This window comes from Ananas comosus, linkage group 9, assembly GCF_001540865.1.
Source record: "Ananas comosus cultivar F153 linkage group 9, ASM154086v1, whole genome shotgun sequence".
NCBI classification, from domain to species: Eukaryota; Viridiplantae; Streptophyta; class Magnoliopsida; order Poales; family Bromeliaceae; genus Ananas; species Ananas comosus.
The window spans coordinates 4,055,860-4,076,675 of record NC_033629.1 but is presented as its reverse complement, the minus strand read 5'-3'; the positions used below and the strand labels follow the sequence as shown (position 1 = coordinate 4,076,675).

Here is a 20,816-nt window from a genome sequence, read left to right as displayed (position 1 = left end):
TGCATTTAAAATAAGAGTAAATTAGAAATTTCACTATTCGGGTAGGGGTTCGGTTTTAGTTTTGAATATAAATTTTCAAAACCAGTCGGATTCATATTCGTATTCAAATTTTTATTTGGGTTGATTTGGGTTGTCTGATTTGAATTCGGATATTTAAAAATCCGCTTCAAATTCGAGCCGCTGGAAGAAATCATTATGATATTTTTTTTTTGTAATTTTGAAAAATAATAATAGCATTTTGAGATATATAATATAATGATGAAAATTTTAGATTGTAAAATGCGTTAGCATTTGTGCACGACTCACGAGTCCAAGCCTCGTCCACCCTAGCAGCGGCACAGCACCCGCACCCCGGGTCACCTGAAATCCCCAAATTACCCTTCTCTCTTTCTCCGACTCCCCCCCTCCCTCCTGCTTTCTTCTTCCCCCTTCCCCTCGCTTCCTCGGGCTTCCTCTTTCTCTCTCTTCCTCTTTCTCTCTCTATCTCTCTCTCTACTACCCTCCCCTCCACTCTCTCTCTCTCTCCTTCCCCCTATCGATCCATCTCTCCTGCCCCTTCAGAAACCCTAACCCTAGCCCGATCTCTCTCCCGCGGCCCCTCCTCTCCGCCTCCGCCGCGATGTCGGGCGATTCGGCCCCGGCGCCGCCCGCCGCCGCCGGATCCTCGCCGGAGATCCGCCCCCCGCAGCCGGAGCCCGCCGCCCTCGCCCCGAGGAAGGCGCGCTTCCCGCGGGCCTGCACCTCCCGGCCGGCGGCGCCGAAGGCGCCGGCGCCGCCGCCGGAGCGCCGGAAGTCGGCGCGGAGGGAGAAGGAGGAGCAGAAGCAGGCCAGCAGCCGCGTGATCACGCCGCTGGTGCCGGAGCCGGCCCCCGCCGACCTCCCCCGGTGGGACCTCCGCTCCATGTGGGAGCTCGCCTCCGTGCTCAACTTTCTCCATGTGAGTAGATTAAATTGTTTCTTCCTGAGCAGCGTTGTTACTGGGCGGCGCTTCTAGGGTTGTTAGGGCTGACGCGGTTGGGTGGGAACTGTTTTCTAGGTTTTCAGGCCGCTTCTCAACGTTGCGGTGGAGTTCTCCGCTGAGGAGCTCGAGACGGCGCTGATTACCCCCAACAGCACGCTGGACGACGTTCATATGCCTCTCCTGAAGGTTAGTTGCTTCCAGATTGATCGGAAAAGAGCTGCATTGCTCTTGTTCTTGGTTGCTACACTAGAAAGTTTATGATTCTTTTGTTGCAAAGTTTGTTGCCTTTGTTGCTTAGAATTGATGATTGATCTCTCAAAGAGCTGTTTTTACTGACCTTAGCTATACATTATGTAAGAAATGGTTCTGGTCCTACTGGCTTAGTTAGTTTTACTGCAATGATTATATGCTGATAGATGATGGTGCGTTTGAGGGAGTTCTGTCTCGGCACTTATTTTAAGATATGTATCATTTATGTTTGGTTTTAGTTGGCCCTACTCTTTTGCCTTATGATGTCAATCTTAACTGATAAATCTAGGTCAGGCAAGGGTTAGATCCATTGCATGGAAATGAATGGATTTACTTGCTTGGAAGTGTGCAAAAACAATGCTGGTTTTGATTTTTGGTGACTCCAATATTTATGCCATATAGCCACTTTTCTAACTTCAAATTTTCAGAATAAACAAGTTTTTATAGAATGCTACTCTTTAACCTTACTTGGATCAAGGATATTGTTGCCAGTTAATAACTGAAAAGACATGCTGCTTAGACGCTGACGTCACTATGGATGTATATGTACTCGAGAGAAACTTGGAAACATTTTCATATTTTCTTATGTTTTACTTATCAGATGAAGACACAAGGGAGATGATACTAGAGAATGCAGTTAGTTGATTGGTCTATATGTATCAGTTTGTCTAGTTCTACTTTGATGGAAAAGTTGAATAGACAATTTTATATATTGCAAATTCATAGGATGTCGGGCAAAAAGAATGGATTTGTATAAGTCTAATAGGCTCCTAGGCAATGCTTTTAAAAACCTTGATAGTTTTCCATGATTAGCCACGTGATGAAGTTCTTGGGGTTTGGGTGAAACAGATTCATCTTTGTTCTGCACAAAACACTGAACCATGACCAACATTATTGGTCGGGCTCTTAGTTAGGGAATAATGGTTGAAATGGTTGTTAAAATAATCGGATAAGGGCTGATGTTAGATACGAACTTTTGTCAATCTAGTCCTGTTGGTCAATACTTTTTCTTTCCAACATGATCTTGGCCAACCTGTAGCTGCGATATCTTTACAGCAGTTTCTTTATCATAATGTCTCTTGAATCTAACTCCTTATCATGTGTATGTTGAGCATTCTTGTTGAATATGACTTCAACAGAAAAGATGACACTGTATAGTAAGAATTTACACGTTCATCCTAGTTGACACAGGACGATCTTCTTGATTAAAAGGACTATAAGATGTAAACCAACAATCTGCATTAAAGTTGGATAAAAAGCAATAGGCAAAATAACGGATCAACTAAACTGATAAAATATAGTCCTTTGGCAGAAAAAAGAATATGTTTGATTATCCTTTAACACCTAGATGAGAAGTACTTGTGATCAGAGGCTTGTGTATATAGTACATTCTTGTTAAGTGCAATTTTTTAGTATGGTTATTTTTGAGATATGGTGCTCCCAAAGTATGGTAATACAATTTCGTAATCTTTTGTATTTATTATTATCTATGGTGATTCTAAAGGTGAATCTTACAAATCAATCCGTCAATCAATCATGACTAGATTATTTTCCGTGTTAGTATTAATATGTGCCCATCACATCTTTGATCTGATGAAAAAGGACGACTGAGATGGTTTCTGTAAATACTTAATTATCTAGAATTATCGACCATTATTTCTGATTTGCTGATAGGGATGGAAGCAACATCTTGTTTTATATACTATTTGTGCCTTTTATTTTCTTTGATAAAAAAGTCATATTATATTCGATTCTTTTGATCTATTCTTGAATTCATCTAATATCAAATTTGACGTATGGAGATGTATCAAAGAATAACTCTCCTCTCTATTTCTCATGTAAAACTGTTCCAAGAACCAATAGGAATTAGTTGGTGAAATTAGAAGAGATAGAAAGCTCTGAATTTTAGTCAGTGGTGCCTTCATTACAGCGAAGAAGAGGGAAAATTTCAGAAGGTTGTTATCGCTGAAAGATAACTAGCTTCTCAGAAATCTGGCAAGAAAGAAGAGAAATAGAGTGGGAGGAATAGATGGTTCATCGTACAATACTCTATCTTTGGATCTCACTATCGCTAATATTTAAACTGGTCAGAATGACCTCAGCTCTTGAAACAATATGTTCTCCATAAACTATGACCTAGAATTTTTTGGCATAATCTGACTCACATTTGGACTATTGGTTTACACCATAAGATAACACAATTTATTGAACTAGTCAGAATTATCTTAGAAGGAAGTGTCGAAACTATCAGTTCTTCATAAACTAGTAGTATTTTTTGACATAATCTGACTGACATTTGGACTATGGATATACACCTTAAGATAACACTACTTACTGAAATTCACTTGTATTTGATTTGCTATGGTACTCTGAATGGTCAGACCTGCAAAAAATATCGTTAGATATTTTCACTTTCTCAACATTTCATGAATGTTTCTTGTATTTGTTAGATATGAGGAAAAGAAAGCAATAAGGCCCATAATCTGAAAATGCCAGATGAGTTTGCTTAGTCTTATGTTGTAACAAAATCGAATTTCCTTCTTCATAGTAATTTGTATTATGTTCTGGTGCATCTTTTAATTCTGCTTGCTATTTGCTTCATCTGTCAAAGCTTTCTCTAGCCTATACCAGGGTATTCAGAAAGACTTCCTCCTTAATAATCTTAAATTTTCCACTACAAGAATTAACATACAAGTTGTGATTCTAGTGCTTCTTTTATTATATCCACAGGCAATCCCTCCTGTAACCCGGATGGCTCTAGGACGTGCAACCTGGGTTACAGTATTGTGTAGGAAGTTAAAAGACTGGTGGTATTGGGTATGCACCCGTTATTTTCTCAGCTGGAGTTATTTTATCGTGGTCATCATTTTTCATACCAATGGATAGCTAATGAACACAGAACTGCAGGTTGCGGAAGGTGAAATACCAATTGTTGCATCTCATGGGTGAGCTCTTTAAATACATTACATTTGTGGACCCCGATATGTATCTTTTTCTGATCTCTTAAATTAAGCATGCCAACTTGTATAGTGCGGAGATCGAAACATACAAGACGCTTGATCCTGCAACTCGTTTGCTGATCTTGAAAGCAATATGTGACATCCGTGTTGAGGTTTGTTCTCATTTCTATCAGGACGCTTTAAATGAGAAACTGGATGTTTAGTTTGAGAAAATCTTATTTTTCACATTTGAATTTGAAAGTGCTAGGGATTGTACCATCAACAAGCTTGCTTTTACATGCTTTACATCATTTATCATGCCACTGGAGGTTTGCCATTGTAGAACTGTGAAAGAAAAATTTGAAAATGAATATGACTGGAAACTTTCATGAGGACATTAAAGCACACTTATCGATTTCTTTTTCCTCTATTCAATTCCCCCAACTAGGCCTCAGCATTTGTCAATTCTCATATTGTTTTTTTGTGTTGCAACCTATCATCTTACCGCCTCATATCATTGTTATTCTCGTGGCTTTTCAGTCTCTGATCCTATTGCTTATCCTTTTCTGTAATTTCCATGTACTCTAATCATAGTGTTGTTCATTTAATTTTCTGAAGAATGACATGTAATCTCTCGTTTGTCCCTGTATAGACCATGTGCAATGAAGTATCCCAGCCATATAATATTAAATATTCCTGTCAATATGTCTGCATACTTCAGGTCTTCAACTAATACTTTATGCATTTCAACCCTAGTTTCTCTCACCTGGATCTCTCTGATCTTTTGGTGACACTTTTTGTTTGCGTGCTTGATAGTTTTAATGGCTTGAGGCACATGGAAACTCATCATTTTGCCTAATGCCCTTTTTTGGGTACCTGTTGTTTTGAATCACAATTGAGTGTCATTATGCTGTGCCAATGAAATGCTATTCTTTGATTTGTTGATACAGAATGGGTCTGCATAAGTTGTTTTGATTCTAATTTTATTTGGGTAATATCCTCTATTTTGGTCTATTTGACGAAACCATATCCGCATCCATATTTTTTTTTCGAAAACGGATTCAAATATGGATATGTGTCGGATGCTAAATTTTATAACCATATCTGCTAAAAATGGATTCAAATATGGTTGGATATTTTTTCTGCACATACACAAAAAATTTCTTTATTTTCCTGCCTTGTTTCCTAACTATATTTCTTCGCATATAAAATATGTAATTTTAACATATAATTCATTATAAAATAAACGAATAATATAAAAAATTATCTTATTTTCTCACAACATGTATTAATCATCACTCTATACCTTGATTGATAATGAATTAAAGGAGTAGATAAGAGAGATTGACTTTGGAAAAAAGGAATTTGGGCAGGCTTGGTCGGCAAAATCGGTCGGACGGATCCAAAAATATAATATGAAATAACAATACTAAAAGTCCAGATATCCACATTCATATTCGTTTTTTTCGGATATTCGGAAAATTTAACTCTCGAAAATCATATCCATATCCAAATCTGACCGGATCCAAATATTTTCTATCTGGATCCGGATATTATCGAATATGGATACGAATATTTTCGGATAATATCCTATCCATTTTCACCCCTAACTATATGAGAGCCTCATCCACTCTCTCATTGGCTTTGCCAGTTTGGTCCCTAAGCCGCAACGCTTTCCTAAAACATCTACCAAACAATTTATTCCAAAACACTGACATGACAAAAGAGAACTACTTTTGAATTCTCCTCCACCCCATTTATTCCTATAACTTTTTCTTTTCTGCTGTTTTGTAAGAATCTTCTGGTTTACTTGAAGAAAAACCCTGGGTTCACCTATCTCTTGTGTATGATGTCTTGAAATCTGTCTTGAGAAACATAGGACCTTATCCCTTTTTTTAAAGGATTGTCTTATCTTTCTTGAGATGGATTTAGAATCAGCGCCATAAGTCCCTCCTCGAACTTTGCTATGATATATCTGCTCCCATCTCTTTTACCTTCCTATATTTCCTATCATGAAGTCTTTTCTTCTCCCTTTTCTTTTTGTACTTCCATGAGACTTGATGAGGCTTATTGTTAACAGATGGGTGCTAGGGGTTGGAACAATAATGGGTTGCCTATGGTCGCTTTTACGATTCGCTCAAGGTTTGCAAGGTCAAGTTGGAGTTACGTTGACATGTTATGGGTTGGATACGAAAATGTAGAAGAATACTCTGATTGTATGGATGAATAATGAGCAAAGGTTATACTATTACGTATGAAAAGTGTAATGAGATTAGACCTTAATAGAGATAACATGGTCAGTCTCGATACCCTTATCCTAAGGTAGCCTGGTGTCACGGGTCAATCGTTAGGGCTCGACCGTGACGCTCTTGGGGGCTACATTTGGTAGTCATTAAGTTGACGAAGCTATGGAGTTGCGGAGTTGAAGCGTTCCGTCAGGTTGGAGCCGCTGTCAAGTCTACGAAGGCAATTCTCTATCAATGGCCCATGCCATGGCAAGGATTTTGGTACCGCATGCGGGGTTTCAAAACGTACCCCTCGGTGAGCACCTTTGTACCCCCGGGGTGCCAAAGGGCTGGATGTCCTGCATGGTATATAGGAGGAGGGGTGGACACTTCGTAGAGTGGCCCCGACTCCCCCGCCGACTCATAGGACATGGGTCGTCCCTTGGCTAGCGGAGTAGTCAAGCCTAGTGTTTCGTGTGACTGTGCAACGGATGGTTGAAGGGTCACGGGTCTAGGGCAATGTCTGAGACAGAGGTCGAAGACATTGTGGAGCGGGAAGTACCCGGGAGGCTTTGCTCCTAGGTTCGCTTGCACTACCTTATGCCGGCTCGGATCTCTGTGGGGGAGCGTGCGAGCGGATGAGGGTTAGTCTTGCGATGGATGGCCCGCCGTAGAGGGCAAGGCTCGCGAAGGCAAGCGTGCTGAGCGGGGATTCGCAGGGCGCGGTGCCTGCGAAGGCTTAAGGAGATGGATCTCTATAGGATCGCCAAAGGGAGGCACGTCGAAGGAGACTCGCGAGGCGCGTAGGTCTTGGAGACTCGAGAGGGGCGAAACCCAGTGTGGCAAACAGTATTGGTATCCGTATGGTGAACCTTGAGGGACTGGACCATTGGTGTGCGGCCAGACGTGGTCGAGCCATGGAGGAGTCAGATGGGTTGCGACGCGAAGCGAGGCCGGCTTGTTTGTATGGGGCCTTATGTGGCGAAACTATGGAATCCGAGGGCGCGNCGGAGCGCCATGGCAATGCGAGGTCGTGGGGACAGTCGAAGAGCACGGTGTGGGCTTGTTGGCTTCCTTGCCAGGAGCGTTGAGGGCACGTGTGCCGTACGGGTCGCATGCGAAGCACGGATGTGCGGAGCATGGGCGTGCGGGGTGTTGCGCGGGTCGCTGGCGTTGGAAGACAGACGAGCTTGTGGCGCACACTTGGGTGGCTGCTTTGACGTGTGTCAGTGGACTGAGCGAGCAGGCCGCGCGTAGGCGGTATGGCCGTGGATGCTGTTAGGCGCAAGAGGCCCAATAATGGAGAAGTGACCTAGCTTGGTGGCCAGCCTCAGTATTGGGGTTGCTCGTTGGGGAACTCGTGGAGTCCGACGAGGGGTTCGATTGCAAGCGATTGGTTGAGCTGTCAGTCTTGCGCAGGAGCAAGCTTGACAAATGCTTGGATTGGTATTCCGCTGTTAAGTTTGGAAGGCTTGTCCGTATTTGGACTTGGGGAAGGCTTGCCCATCTTCGAGCAGGAAGAGGGCGCCGCATAGGCTTTACGAAGAAAAAAGTTTTGTCCGTGACACTGGGCTAATTAACGCACCAACCAGCTGCTAGTATTTAGCAACTTGCTGTGCCTGAATTGCTAGTCTAAAATGCTTAAGCCTAAATTATCGATACTAGTATTCTAGATTGCTATGCTATATATATTGAATCATTGCTCCATACACCTGCCGATGTGTTATAGTTGGGGTGTGTCAAACTCTCACCATTTAGACCTAACGCCCTTGATAGGCCAGCACATGTTGTTGTCTCCTTAACAGTACAAATCCCTGTGGGGTCCCTGATGCATGAAACCTACCATACTGTTGCTCCTACACCGTTGCCTCGCTGGATCAAGTAACACCTGGAACTCATAATCAGTTGGCCCTACATGATAGTACTTCTGGGAGTGACTCTGAAACTAAGGGCGTGTTTGGTTCGAAGTCGGAGTCGGAATCGGAATCGGAATCAAAATAAGCTGGAATCGGAATCGGAATGACTCATTACCTAATTCTGTTTGGTTCATCACCTGAATCGGAATCGGAATAAATCATTCCCATTATCAGTGTTTGGTTCAGGTGGATATAAAAAACGTAATCAAATTAATATACTAACATTATCTTTATAATATAATAATTTAAATTCAAATTAAAATAGGTGGACTTGGTTTGTGACTATTACCCTTACTAAATAAGGCTAAGGCTAAGTCCACTACTTGGNAAAATTTAATTTAAATTCAAATTCATAAGTTAGATTCGAAATACTTGATTAAATTTTAATTTTTAATTTAGGTTTAAATTAAAATTTAAAATTATATATTTAATTTTTAAATTTTAACTCATATTTTAATTAAAAAAATTTAAAAAATAAATTTAATCTGAATAAATATCCATTCCGTCCGGATTCAACTTTCAATCCGGCCTCCTAGGCCGGATTGAAAAAGAGGTGATTGGGGGATTTCCATTCCACTCGAGAATCGGAATCGGAATGGGACTCCCGCGTACCAAACACTCACAAACGAATTTACCCATTCCGATTCCGATTCCAAGGTGAAAAAAAGGCGAACCAAACACTCCCTAAATCTATACATGTACTAGTCCACTAGCATTACCAGCTTGTTGTCTACCGCCCAGAATAGTTAAGCTCAAATTACCAATTCTAGTATACTGGTATGTATATAGGAAATGATTGCTTGTATGCAATCCAATGTGCGACTACTGGAGTGTGAAAGCTAAAACATCTCAGCTGCTAAGGAGCTGTTTGGTTTGGTGTAAGTGGAGGGGTGGAACTCAAGTTCCATCACTTTAGGTGTTTGTTTTGTTGTAAGTCAAAAAAATAATGTAACTCAAATCACGTTAGACCTCTACTTCACTTACTCTTGACTTCCTCCTCTAGAGTACCGAACTCAAGTTCCACTTCTCAACTTTCTCTAAAATATTCTAGAGTACCGAACTCAAGTTCCACTACTCAACTTTCTCTAAAAAATTTATTAAATATTAAAACCTAAAATCTACTTCCTTTAGAATGGGTTAGAGTTAATTTTTTTAACAATGGGTTAAGATTACTTCCAAACAATAATGAGAGATTTAATTATTTAATAAGTTGGATTTTATAGAAGTAAGTTTATCACTATATTTAGGATGAAACAGGATCCACTTACTTGCATCAAAACAAATAAAGAAACTCAAAAAACTAATTTCATTAGCATCAAATTACGCCAAAACAAACACAAGTGATGAGATTTAACTTTCAGACTGTACGAGTTACATCAAACCAAACAACAAAAAAATAACCACACTTCAGGAAAACTCAAACACCACTACACTTGAGTTACGTTGGATCTAGAGATTCGTTAATCCAAATGCCCCCTAAGATATCTAGAAAGCAAGACAAAAGAATTTAAAATGCAATGGAACTATGTGGGATTGGTATAGTTATGTTTTCTCTTGAAGATTTGATCACCTCCAGGTGATTCAAAGAGCTAGCTATCTGCTACTTTCCTATTTTTCTTTTTGTCAGGTAGTGAGACAAAAATATCTTCGTAACTAAACGGCAGCTAGACTTTTTAATGGACAAATTTTTAGAGGATGCAATGAATCAAGAGCATGATCTTGTACTTCTACGCTTTTATATAATTATAGTTGTGTTGATTTGAAATGATCATTGTGAACCTAGTACTGCCTTCTATAAAATTATAGTTTCATGGTTAGATGGAAAGCTTATAATTAGGTGATACTAGATTACTGCCTTCGAGAAATACTGGCAACTTCCTTTCTAAAAGATCCATCTAATTTACATAGTCATATTAATTTTATTCTGACAATCAAGATATGCAGAAATGCAACCTAGAAATCTCGTTGCGAATCCTCAAACAATCAACCTGTGATCAGGAAATAGAAAATTGAGATTGTTGTATTACTTTTGTCATATTATATCAGCCAACACAAAGTATTTGTGTAACATAAATGGCGATTCTTTGTTTATAGTTACTATCTTAGCTGTTTAAAATCTTAGTGATGCATGCAGTTGCTGATTTACATTTTGATGGATCCGCTGACGTCCAGATATATAAATTTTGCAGCAAGAAGATATTCGAAATTATATTGAAGATTCTTTAAAACATGGTACTCATCTTTCGGCATTTCGTAAAGAGCGGATAGGGGGCGATGCCTATGGAGTTTCCTACTGGTAGAGTCTCATTGTTCTTGTTTGTGTTTCCCTAGTTTCAAAGTACTTCATACTTTCAAATTGGATATATATGGTCAAGAATGTTTATCTAGTCATGTCAAACAGGTATGAAGATGATCCAATTATTGGTCATCGACTTTACCGTGAAATCAGATCTGTTGAGGCAAAGAAGTTGAAAGCAAAAGGAGTTTCATCCCGTCCACTTGTATCTTATCGGTGGGAAACAGTTGCAACCAACTTTGATGAATTTCAAGAAGTTTCGGTGTGTTTCTACATTAATTATGCTGCTTTTGTTAGCTAATATCTTTGAATTGTTACTGATGATGTTAGTTCTCTATTTATGTAGAGTGTCCGTCTTGAGTTCTACATTAATTAATGATACTTGTCATTATTACTCTGACAGTTAACTTAGGTATTTCCTTTGTAGCTTACGTAACTGAATAAATAAAAAAATTATGTTCAATGCCGCGTATTATTTACTCTTTATTTAGTCATCTATAAACCAGTTCTGTGACTAGTTTCTTCTCCTTAAAGAAGATCCATGTCTTACTGGCTAAATGGTACTAAGTGATTGAAGAGCGAGTAGTCATTAGCATCTTTGAAATTCTAGCTTTCATCGTTGTTGTTTAAACAGTATATTTAATATAGCAACCATTGTCGTTATTTGGAAATTCTACATAGTTTTACCATTCAAATGAAAATAGCAAATGCTTGCATTTCTCAATATTTTATTTCGCTTGCATTATTTTCTTGTATATGTATAACTTCGGAATGGTTCCTGAACACTGTTTAAGAATTACAGTTTTATGCTTAAGCCCTCTTTGACACTCCAGATTGGAACGGATAGGATGGGATGAGATTGTACTGTTGGGGAAGAGGGAGCACTTATTGGCTCGGATGCGTTGGGGGATCATGAAAGCTAGGGGGTGGAGCTGGTGGAAAACAATCCACCCTGTTCAATCTTAACCTAGCAGGTGGATTGAATAATCTTATCCTGTTGGTGTTATTTGACCCAACCAGATTACTCGTGACTTTGATGCCTCCGAGTTGTTCCTCTCCTTCCCCAACATCACCCTATTGTCTTATTCTATTCAATCAAACCCTAGGTGCCAAACATGCCCTAAATGTAAATGCTATTACCACTGAGCTATAGAGTAGAATGTTATTCACTTTTTATATTTCCTTTGTACCATAATGAGCACACATCATAGACTTAATATTACATATATGGTACATAATTTCATGTGCTTCTTGAGCTTGTATATTGTTATTATTTGTTAGGTTTGATGCGAGTATTGAGCTGCTTGTCCATTTTCTGTGCAATTACTTAGTTGAGGAACTGTTAGAGCAAATTTTAATCCTCATTCTTATTTTTCTTTTGTTCAGGATAAACTTTTTTCTAGTAAGAATAGGACAGAAGTGTCACTTGGGAAGAAGTTGAAGATCGACTTTCTTCCCGATATTGAGAAGATTCACAAAGTATCTAACTCTTCCCCCTTAAGTAACAGCTGCAGAATAACATGAATAATTTATTTTTAATTCTTTAATTACAGCTACCGCTGTGCATTTCTGATTGTTGTAAGAAAATTTTGCTATTGATTCAGAGGAAAGAAAGGTTGTTGAAAAAACAACAAAGGGAAGCCCTTCTTCTTGACAGCTATTTGACGGCAGATGGGCTTTCCTCAGGTCGCTCCCTTCGTGATAGGAAACCTGTCACGTATACATTCGGTAAGAGTTTTAAGTTGGACGGTGATTTTTTTTTTTTTTATCAATTAGCTATGACAAGCGGTATGCTTCATTGATTGGTCCAAAATGTTATTGATTGTAGAATAGGAGCCCTGACTGTCCTCATTTGCTGTTTCTTCTGATAAGATAATCGCTATACCTTTTTCTACTTGTTCTACATATCTGTATCACAACATGCCTCCTTTATTCTCCTATTGTTCTACCTTTTTCTATTTGTACTTGTCGCAAGTGACTTTAGATACTTTGAGCACTTTCATTAGATTTTTAGTTGATTTATGCAGTGATATATAATTTTTTTTTTTTTTGGTGAAACTCGAGGGTTTCTATAGTGTTTCCTTCCTAATCCTCTCCTCCTCAAGTCCTAGGCTTAAGTTTTGCTGTGCTAGCCGTATAGTTCTCCAGCCTTTTTGTGTAATGTTTGCCTATATGAAATATTGAGTATACAGAAACTATGCATCCGAGAGTTGGGCTTGTGCTTTGTGCTTTGGCATGGTACCATAGTGTCCTGTAAAAAATTTGTCGTTCTATTTATTTCCTGCATTGCTTATTCTGGGCCTAGTATAATTGACTGATAGAACTGGTCCTACTATGCGATAGTTGGTTTTTACACACTGGGCTTCCATTCACATGGGATAGAGTTTGTTAACATGGTAAGATTAACAAACTGTTTTGTCATTGTACCTTTTCTTTGTTATAAGATTGTGCAAGTGGTTTGTACAGAAGTAATATAGTGCAAAAATATATTGCAGTGATAGTCTCTCCTTTGAGGTCTCATTAGTTGTCTTATCTTGGATAATTGTCCTCTTTAGTGTTTTGTTAGCGATTTACATCAAATTCAAGATACTGGATGTATGGAACAACGACTGAAATAACTGACCTTATGATTGTTTAATCTTGGTAGTTTTTGGAGTAGCATGACTCTTCCTTTTGTTTTTTCTATTTTTTTAATTGTAATGGAGAATGTACATTAATCTATAATATATTCTCTTTTATTTTGCTAGCCGCCTTAATATCAAAGATCTGACATAACATAATTTTGCAGATGATTATGACCGTTCAATTAACGAGGCTATAAAAATAACCAAGTATGTATACTCTGTTACCTGTTCATTCAATCTTATTGAATAGAATCTCTCTATTCAAGAAACTACTACTGAATAATGCAATTACTGTGGCTCTCTTTCAGGAAAAGGCAGAACTCACCAGAAAATGTTGTTAGAAGAGTAGTGCCAAAACCTGAAGGATCAACTAACGGTAAACCAAATGGTCCATCCCTAGTAGCTCATGAGTCCTTTGATGCACCCTCGCCTAAATCAAATGACTATGAAGAATCAGACGGAGAACAAGATGAGCATCTTGATCGCAGGTATCATATCAATCGTCATTTAATTAATTCTGTACCCAAATCCATTGTTTTCTAATTTGTCGTATCATACTTTTAGCAACCGGCGGAGAAAGCGTCCTCAAAGGTACTCTGAGGACTTTGTCGAAGCTGTTTCGGATATCGATGCGGGCTTCGACAGTGATGATGATATAGTAGGTGAAGCCGTTTACGACGAGGAATACCTTAGAAGCCGGAAGCAACAGAAGGTCTCAAGTGCTTCCGAGGATGATGAGGAGTATAACGGCGAGGGAGAAAATGCCGAAGATGATGAAGAAGAAGAGGAAGAGGAATACTCTTTGAGCACTAGTGAAGATTTAGAAGATAATCGCCGGTACAAGAAGTTACCAACTCGAAGCAGGAGAGCAACGAAATTGAGGTCGGTCGACGAGCTCCAGACGGGCCTTAGGCGCAGCAAGAGGGCCACCCGCCTCCGCGTTAACTACCGGCAATACGAGCTGTCGGATACGGAACAATCAGATTCCGGAAAGAAAGGCAAATCCAATGAATCGGATGGCCATTCGGATGCCACTGATGATATGGAGCTTTCTACGGCGAGCCAAGATCAAGAAGATGACGAAGGGAGCGAAGAAGTACGTACAGATGTTAAAGTAATTCAGAGCTTCCCAGATGATGTTGACGAGCAGCATCAGCAGTTCCAGCACCAGGAGGAAAAAGAGAAGACCGATGCCCCGGCCGAAGAGAGGAACAGTGTGGAAAGAAGGTTTTTAGATTTGAATGAGCTCGCCCCGGGTAGCGCTTTCGACGACGGCCCTAGCACAGACATAAAAACCGACGACATGGGCAACGTATAAAGCATTTCCCTAAGGCTTCTGCATCAGTATTTCCTAATGAAGTCTCTCTGTCCCGATCTGAGGGTTTTGATGGGTGTTCAAAGAGGTGGGCTGGGGCGGAAGGGAATGTATTACTATCGTGTTATTAGCGGAGGGGCGCGGCAGAGAAAATTGAACTTGGCGGCGAGCTTCTTATATACATTGGGGCCGGATTCTTTATACTGGGTCCCAGGTATCTTACAGATTGAAGTGGTGGGTGGGTTGCAGTGTTAGAGGTGGGGAGGAAGTTGTTTATTTGGTTGTATCTTATTTTACATTCTGGATGTACACTACACTTTTATGCTGATTTTACAGCCAGATTTCTGGGAGTTGAATTGCTGCCAACCCCTTTTCAGTTAGGCGTTACTGTTCAAAAAATGTAGCTGCGGATGTACCTTTAACATGGTCTACGAGAGCGAAAAAAACTTGTTCTTTTTATTTGTGTTTCTCGGCTTCGTATTTACTCGATATTTTTTAGGAGCATGTTTTGTTTTCAAATGGCTTGGGGGTGTGACTTACATTGGCATGATTCAAGCTCTCTTAGTAAAAAATTTTTTGGTCTTATTGTCGTCACTGTGAGCGCTTGTTTGATGCTTACTTGTGTGCTCTCGCCTATTCTGGTTCTCTGGTTAAGCAGATATTGCGGATCGGCCTGTATAAACGGCACTGGTTTATTTTTTATTTTTATTTTTGCTCTTGTTTTTTCGTTCTTCTGAGAAAAAACATAAAAGACCTAATTTTTAACGGAGAAGACATAACCTTATGATGTGCCCTTTGGTCCTTTTCTTTTTCGGTGGTGCCTCTTGGTGTATGTTTCTCTTGAATTTCGTACATGTCTCTGTTGAATTTGAGTGTTACAAATATTTGAATTTGGCTTCAATGCATCAGTCAAACAGCTGAAGAGGCGCTTGTAACTGGTTCATAGTTACGATCCAAGGGATAGATGCAAATTGAAAGGTTACTGCATAAAGTATTGGTTTGTGCGTGAATTTGGTGGTCTGTAGAAAACCATAATAATGATTGTTCAAGAACACATGAATAAGCCGAAGTCTCCATTCACAATAATTTATTTTCTGTTCTTATTTTGCTTGTTTCGACAACTTAATCTAGTGAATACTCAAATTACAACTTCACATATGCAGATATAGTTAGGATTTGTGCTTCATTGTATCTTAAGAAGCTATTCGTTAATTCGGTGTACATTAGTTTGGTCGAACGGCAGAGATCAATTAAGTTTTAAGGAGAGTAGCATCGCTACACGTCTTGAACCATTCCTTTTAGTGCCATTTCCTCTCCTTCTTGATATAAGAGTGTTATCCACAACCAAGATAGGATTGCTGCCATTCTCCCCTTTCTCGTCGCACTACCTGCGCAGCACAAAGTAAGAGCTTGGCATCAGTCACGTCCAACAGGGGACCATTTCCGCTAAACTTGTCGGCAAACAGCGCTTTATTGTTGATCATCAGTGCTGACCTGCCGGCACCAGATAGTTAAGAGTGATTGCTGTGCCGGCACGCCCCCATGTTATGCAGTGGAGGTCGTGATTCACAGCCGCGTTGCGAAACCTCTCGGTGTTGCAAATAACTGTGTGGAAGTTTGTGCAGTACATGAGAAGTGTCCGTGGATTATTAATTTGTTATCCCAACCCACCATTACGCAGTACTCGCCGGTGAAATGAAGCGCCATCAATGCAGAACAACCTACATACAGTGGACACAAACAAACAAGCTAAGGCGGGTCTAATATGTGCGGAATCAAATTGAATTTAAAGGCGGCCCTATTCCCTAAAAATTAAAAATCTATTTCGTACACCAACAACTCTCAACTCTCATTAATTCAAAGCCAAGCCACACCCACTACTTATAAGTAAAAGGCGGGCCGCCCTACAGGTCGAAATTAAAAATCGAAAGGAGGTCCCACCCCCAAAATTAAGGACTTGGCCCCACGAGTTACTTAGAATTGTGAATTCACCTAGAGACCGTTTAATTAGATGTAATTATAAATACAGTATAGTTAAAATTTTTTTTTGAAAGACAGGTAGCACGCTACCCGCTTCGTTTATTTCATTTAGAAATAAACTTAGCTAGAAATGTGAATCAACTAGGATTCGAACTTAGGTCTCGGGTACCAATCACCAAGTCCTTTGCCACTTGCTCTAAGGACAGTCGGTGTTATAAATACAATAGTTATAATTATATGAATCATGTTTGTTTGGATGTAGTAGAAAATGCTGTAAGTATAAATAACTTATTTGATTGCATGCAGTTGAGAAATAATTTTTAAAATTTTATTATTTTATATATTATATATGATAATGAGATTACCACCAATGTAAAAAAGAAAAATAATTTTGTTTAAAAAATATTAAGGCTATTGCGGGGAGATTGCGTTACGTGCGGTGAGAAAGTATATTGGAAAAATACCCTGTTTGTTTCCGTACTTAATATTACGTTCCGCATATCGTGATGAGTTGGTTATAATATATTTTCTGCGGTCCCACCGGAAAACGCAGAAGTATATCCCTATATGTTTTTTTCTCAACTCCATTCTATCTAATAACGTTAGATAGGCCTCAATGCCAAAGTAAGCCTAAGAAGGTAAGCATACTTTTTATTTAAAGTTACTCTTTCCAACTGCTGCAGTTGGACCTCCTCCTGCAGTTCCTACTGCAGCAGTTGGAGTTAAATACGTCAAACCAAATATGGAATTTGCCTTCACATACGGTTACATCTGCAATATAGTTGCAACTACACGTAACCAAACGGCCACGTAGCGTTATAGATGAAATCTGTACAAACCACATAAACATAATATGAGTACAAATTCCTAGAGATAGAGAATCATCTTCTCAACTTTAGAAACATTCTCCATTATCTCTTCATAGTCTTTTATTGAGTTTTTAGTTGGCCTCCCTTGGTTTTAGTTTAATAATGCAGTTGTTAAGCACCATTTTTATACTTTGAAAGGTTAAAAACAAGTTAAAAGCGCCTTAGAAAATCATGAAACCTTCTTCAATATTTTGCCTTCCCAACTCTTGATTTAAGCTTTTTTGATGTTGACTTCATTAAGTGCCGATCGAAGGCTTGTTGGTCCTTGAATGAAAGGAGCATAGATGTGTTTAGTTATTATCGCTTGGTTTAGCCTCTTTTTTGCATGTAGTTGTTTGAGGGGCGTGGTGTGGTATTAAAAATAGTTAGGTTGCTTTATTTACATGAGTTTGTCACTTGATCAAGTTATTGGAAAAATCTCTTCATTCTTGTAGTAAAATTATCTTTTAAATAATTTTAAATAAAATTAATTAAACTTCTATTTTGAAAAGATGCACGCAAAAATTAACAACTACAGAAGAAAAGATTAGATGAGGCCTATGAATGTAGGCGTGCTATGTACCGTCCTAAAAGCTAGATTGCCCTCCACATGCGAGGCTCCGGCAATCACCTTTAGTGATACAAGGACACTGTTCACCCCATCGGCATATCTTCAGGATGGTACAACTCGAATCAAATGAACTTTCAGAGATCCAGCAAGTATAGAAAAAAGTGGTATATTATTTGTCACAGCCCAGATTATAGTGAAAACTCGGGTTACATCAACAAACCAGCCGCATGTACGTCTATTTCGCACTAAAACGTCTCCAACTTAGTCAAGCACTGTAAAAAAATGCTGACTAAAAATTTCATACTGCAATCTTATCTATTTGTTAAGTCCAGCATATCATATTATCTCAATTAATTTGTATGCCTATCTACACCTTCTCCTATATACATATAACTATATAAGAACCAGTCACACTTGCCTCCACGAGAGGCCAATGGGAGGTAGGGTCCAACGTGTCAGGGACTTAGCAATTTTTCAGCGCGGCCAAGTCCCTGGCCGAACTTTACTAAGTGGGCAGCCAAAGGGGCACCAAAACTGGCAACCTTTCATGGGAGATGAAGGGGTATGTAACTGCTGCAATTTATGCCTTTATAACTGCCAGCGGAAACCCAAGGGACATGGGCAACTCTTGAGATCACCTTATAATCATTAGACATTTATGAGGGCTCATTACTATATGATAGTGGGTGAGTTAATATGTGCTTTAATGTGTGTTTAATTGTGAGTAGTGTATGCTAGATTCATTATATCTAGGAGCCTACAAATTGTGGGGATGGCTATGGCCAAAGTAAGAAGGAAGAGAGGTGAAAACATAAGAGGAGTTGTGTATTGTAATTCTATTTTTCTAAATAGTGGAGTACTTAGTTTTTTGGAAACTTGTGCATCTCTCTATTCTTTCCTTTTTGCATACTAAATTAGTCGTAGGGCGCGAAGATCCGGGATAGCGACAAAGGGCTAGGCTTGTTCATTTTCGAGTAGGAAAGTGGGTGCCACATGGGCTTTGCGAACAAAAACGCTAAGGCCGTGACAAACGGCTCTTTACTCGGATTAGCCGTTGGACCTTACTGAGGTGTAGCACTTGGGTTACCAAAGGCAAACTATGAAATCCTAAAAATAAATACAAAATAAGGTATGTCGAACCCCGGGCTCATGGTGGTGTGTGTGTTCTGTGGGAAGCACTATTCTCATTCTCACCCAAGCAGGAAACTTGAAGATGATAGAATATATAAGGTGCAACGACACGTCATGAGTTTTCAATGTGGGACTAAACTCACATGTAGAAACTTATACACGGGCTCTCAGATAAGGTTCATAGAATATTTTACTGTCCAAGAAATTCATGAACTAAAAGAAAGTTTTAAATCACTTTAAAAATTAAATAAATACTAACACAAGTAAATTGTGCTAGGGTGTTTGCTCTTGATTTATGCTTTCTTATACTGCATTTGTGAAACATGCACGCATAACCCTGTTTCTTACACTTTGAAAAGAGTTGAGGGTAAAAGATAATAAAATTGGTTGGCTGATGAAATGACCCTTTCTCATTTATAATTACCAATAATATAAATAACCCAAAATTAATCCTTTTTTCTTTGTGCATAGTACATACTACTTGTCTATTATAAGAGTTGTATCTAAATTGTTTTTAAAATGTATTGCTTCGAATGAGTCCTCAACTATGTAACGTCTAATTTGAAACAAAAATAGTCTACTTGATGAATCAACTTACACCTAACTTGTTGGTAATAAAAATAGTTTATATTTAACTATAAAAGTAACTTAAAACTAGGAACCAAAAAAAAAAAAAAAGAATTGGTGGGTCAACTTACATCTCTGGAAAACCTGAAAAAAAAAACCCTAATTTCTAATGAATTCATATCTGAGAAATTCTCAAATCAGATTTTTTTGTTTTTTTCATAAAAATGTCTGCTATGTCAGACAAAATTTGCAACACCAACTTGCCAAAGCTCTAACATAGTGGATTAGGTCTCGAAAAATAATTTTATTTTTAAGTTTATACACTTTCTTTTTTCTTCTTACGTATAAACATTTTACGCACCATAGATTTTATGGTTAATGAGATTAAAATTTAATCTTGTATATATGTTAGACAATATTTAAGGATTTTATATAAAAGTATATATTTTTAAAAAATAATTTTTAAAAGTAACAGCAGATAAAAGTCCATAAAAAGGATTTACAAGAAATTACAGTTCAAGATTTATGTATGCTATATTGTTGTTGCACTGAGTAAAAGATTAGGACTTAACTGATACTTGGGTACAAGGTTAAGGACCTAAATGCAACTTTTAGAAGGTTAGTGACTCGATTGAAACTTGGATAAAAGGTTATAAATCTTAATTTCAACAATAAAAGATTAAGAACTCATTACAGCTTTGATTAGTAAAAGGTTAAAGAATATTGGATCAAGGTCAAGCCACGTTTCAAGTCGATTCTACAACCAAGCCTCGAAGATACCGGTGACTAGATGCCATGTTCCGAAGCATGATTAAATATGTTTCAGAATCTAACTCATGTTCCGAAACCCCGGGCTATTTTTGCAGGATCCGAAGGTGTTGGAGGTTTGTTTGTGCAGTTAGGTTCCTGAATCTGCTTCATGTTCCAAAATGTATACAGAATATATATGAGATTTAAGCTCACTATGAGTTCATACATATGTATAATTACTTTTAAGTCAGTGTACATATTCTTTTTATGTTTTTCTTTGTCTGTAGAATCTGCGCAGGGCCGACAGAGAGAGAACTGTTGGTAATTTGTTGCATGGAGGAGTCTTAATTTCTTAGGTAATTAAATTCTAGGGATAATTGCCTATATACCCCTCATGCGTCTGGAAATATCCGATCTACCCCTACTTTTTTCTTCTTTCTAAAA

General features: G+C 38.7%; 1 protein-coding gene across 1 annotated transcript; it reads left to right on the top strand.

Moving 5' to 3' along the window:
* On the top strand, window positions 451–14,992 carry LOC109715491 (DDT domain-containing protein DDR4). The gene is made up of 12 exons (XM_020240525.1): window positions 451–937; window positions 1,037–1,147; window positions 3,941–4,027; window positions 4,118–4,155; window positions 4,241–4,322; window positions 10,480–10,586; window positions 10,692–10,848; window positions 11,973–12,065; window positions 12,191–12,314; window positions 13,375–13,417; window positions 13,519–13,698; window positions 13,775–14,992. The coding sequence occupies exons 1-12, from the start codon at window positions 620–622 to the stop codon at window positions 14,526–14,528; spliced, it is 2,094 nt and encodes a 697-aa protein (XP_020096114.1). The 5' UTR covers window positions 451–619; the 3' UTR covers window positions 14,529–14,992.

Excerpts from the sequence above, each read along its gene's own strand:
- LOC109715491 (XM_020240525.1), top strand. The coding sequence starts at position 620 with ATGTCGGGCGATTCGGCCCCGGCGCCGCCCGCCGCCGCCGGATCCTCG. Across the intron at positions 4,028-4,117 it reads TAAAAGACTGGTGGTATTGG|GTTGCGGAAGGTGAAATACC; the intron begins GTATGCACCCGT and ends ACAGAACTGCAG. Across the intron at positions 12,315-13,374 it reads ACCTGTCACGTATACATTCG|ATGATTATGACCGTTCAATT; the intron begins GTAAGAGTTTTA and ends ATAATTTTGCAG.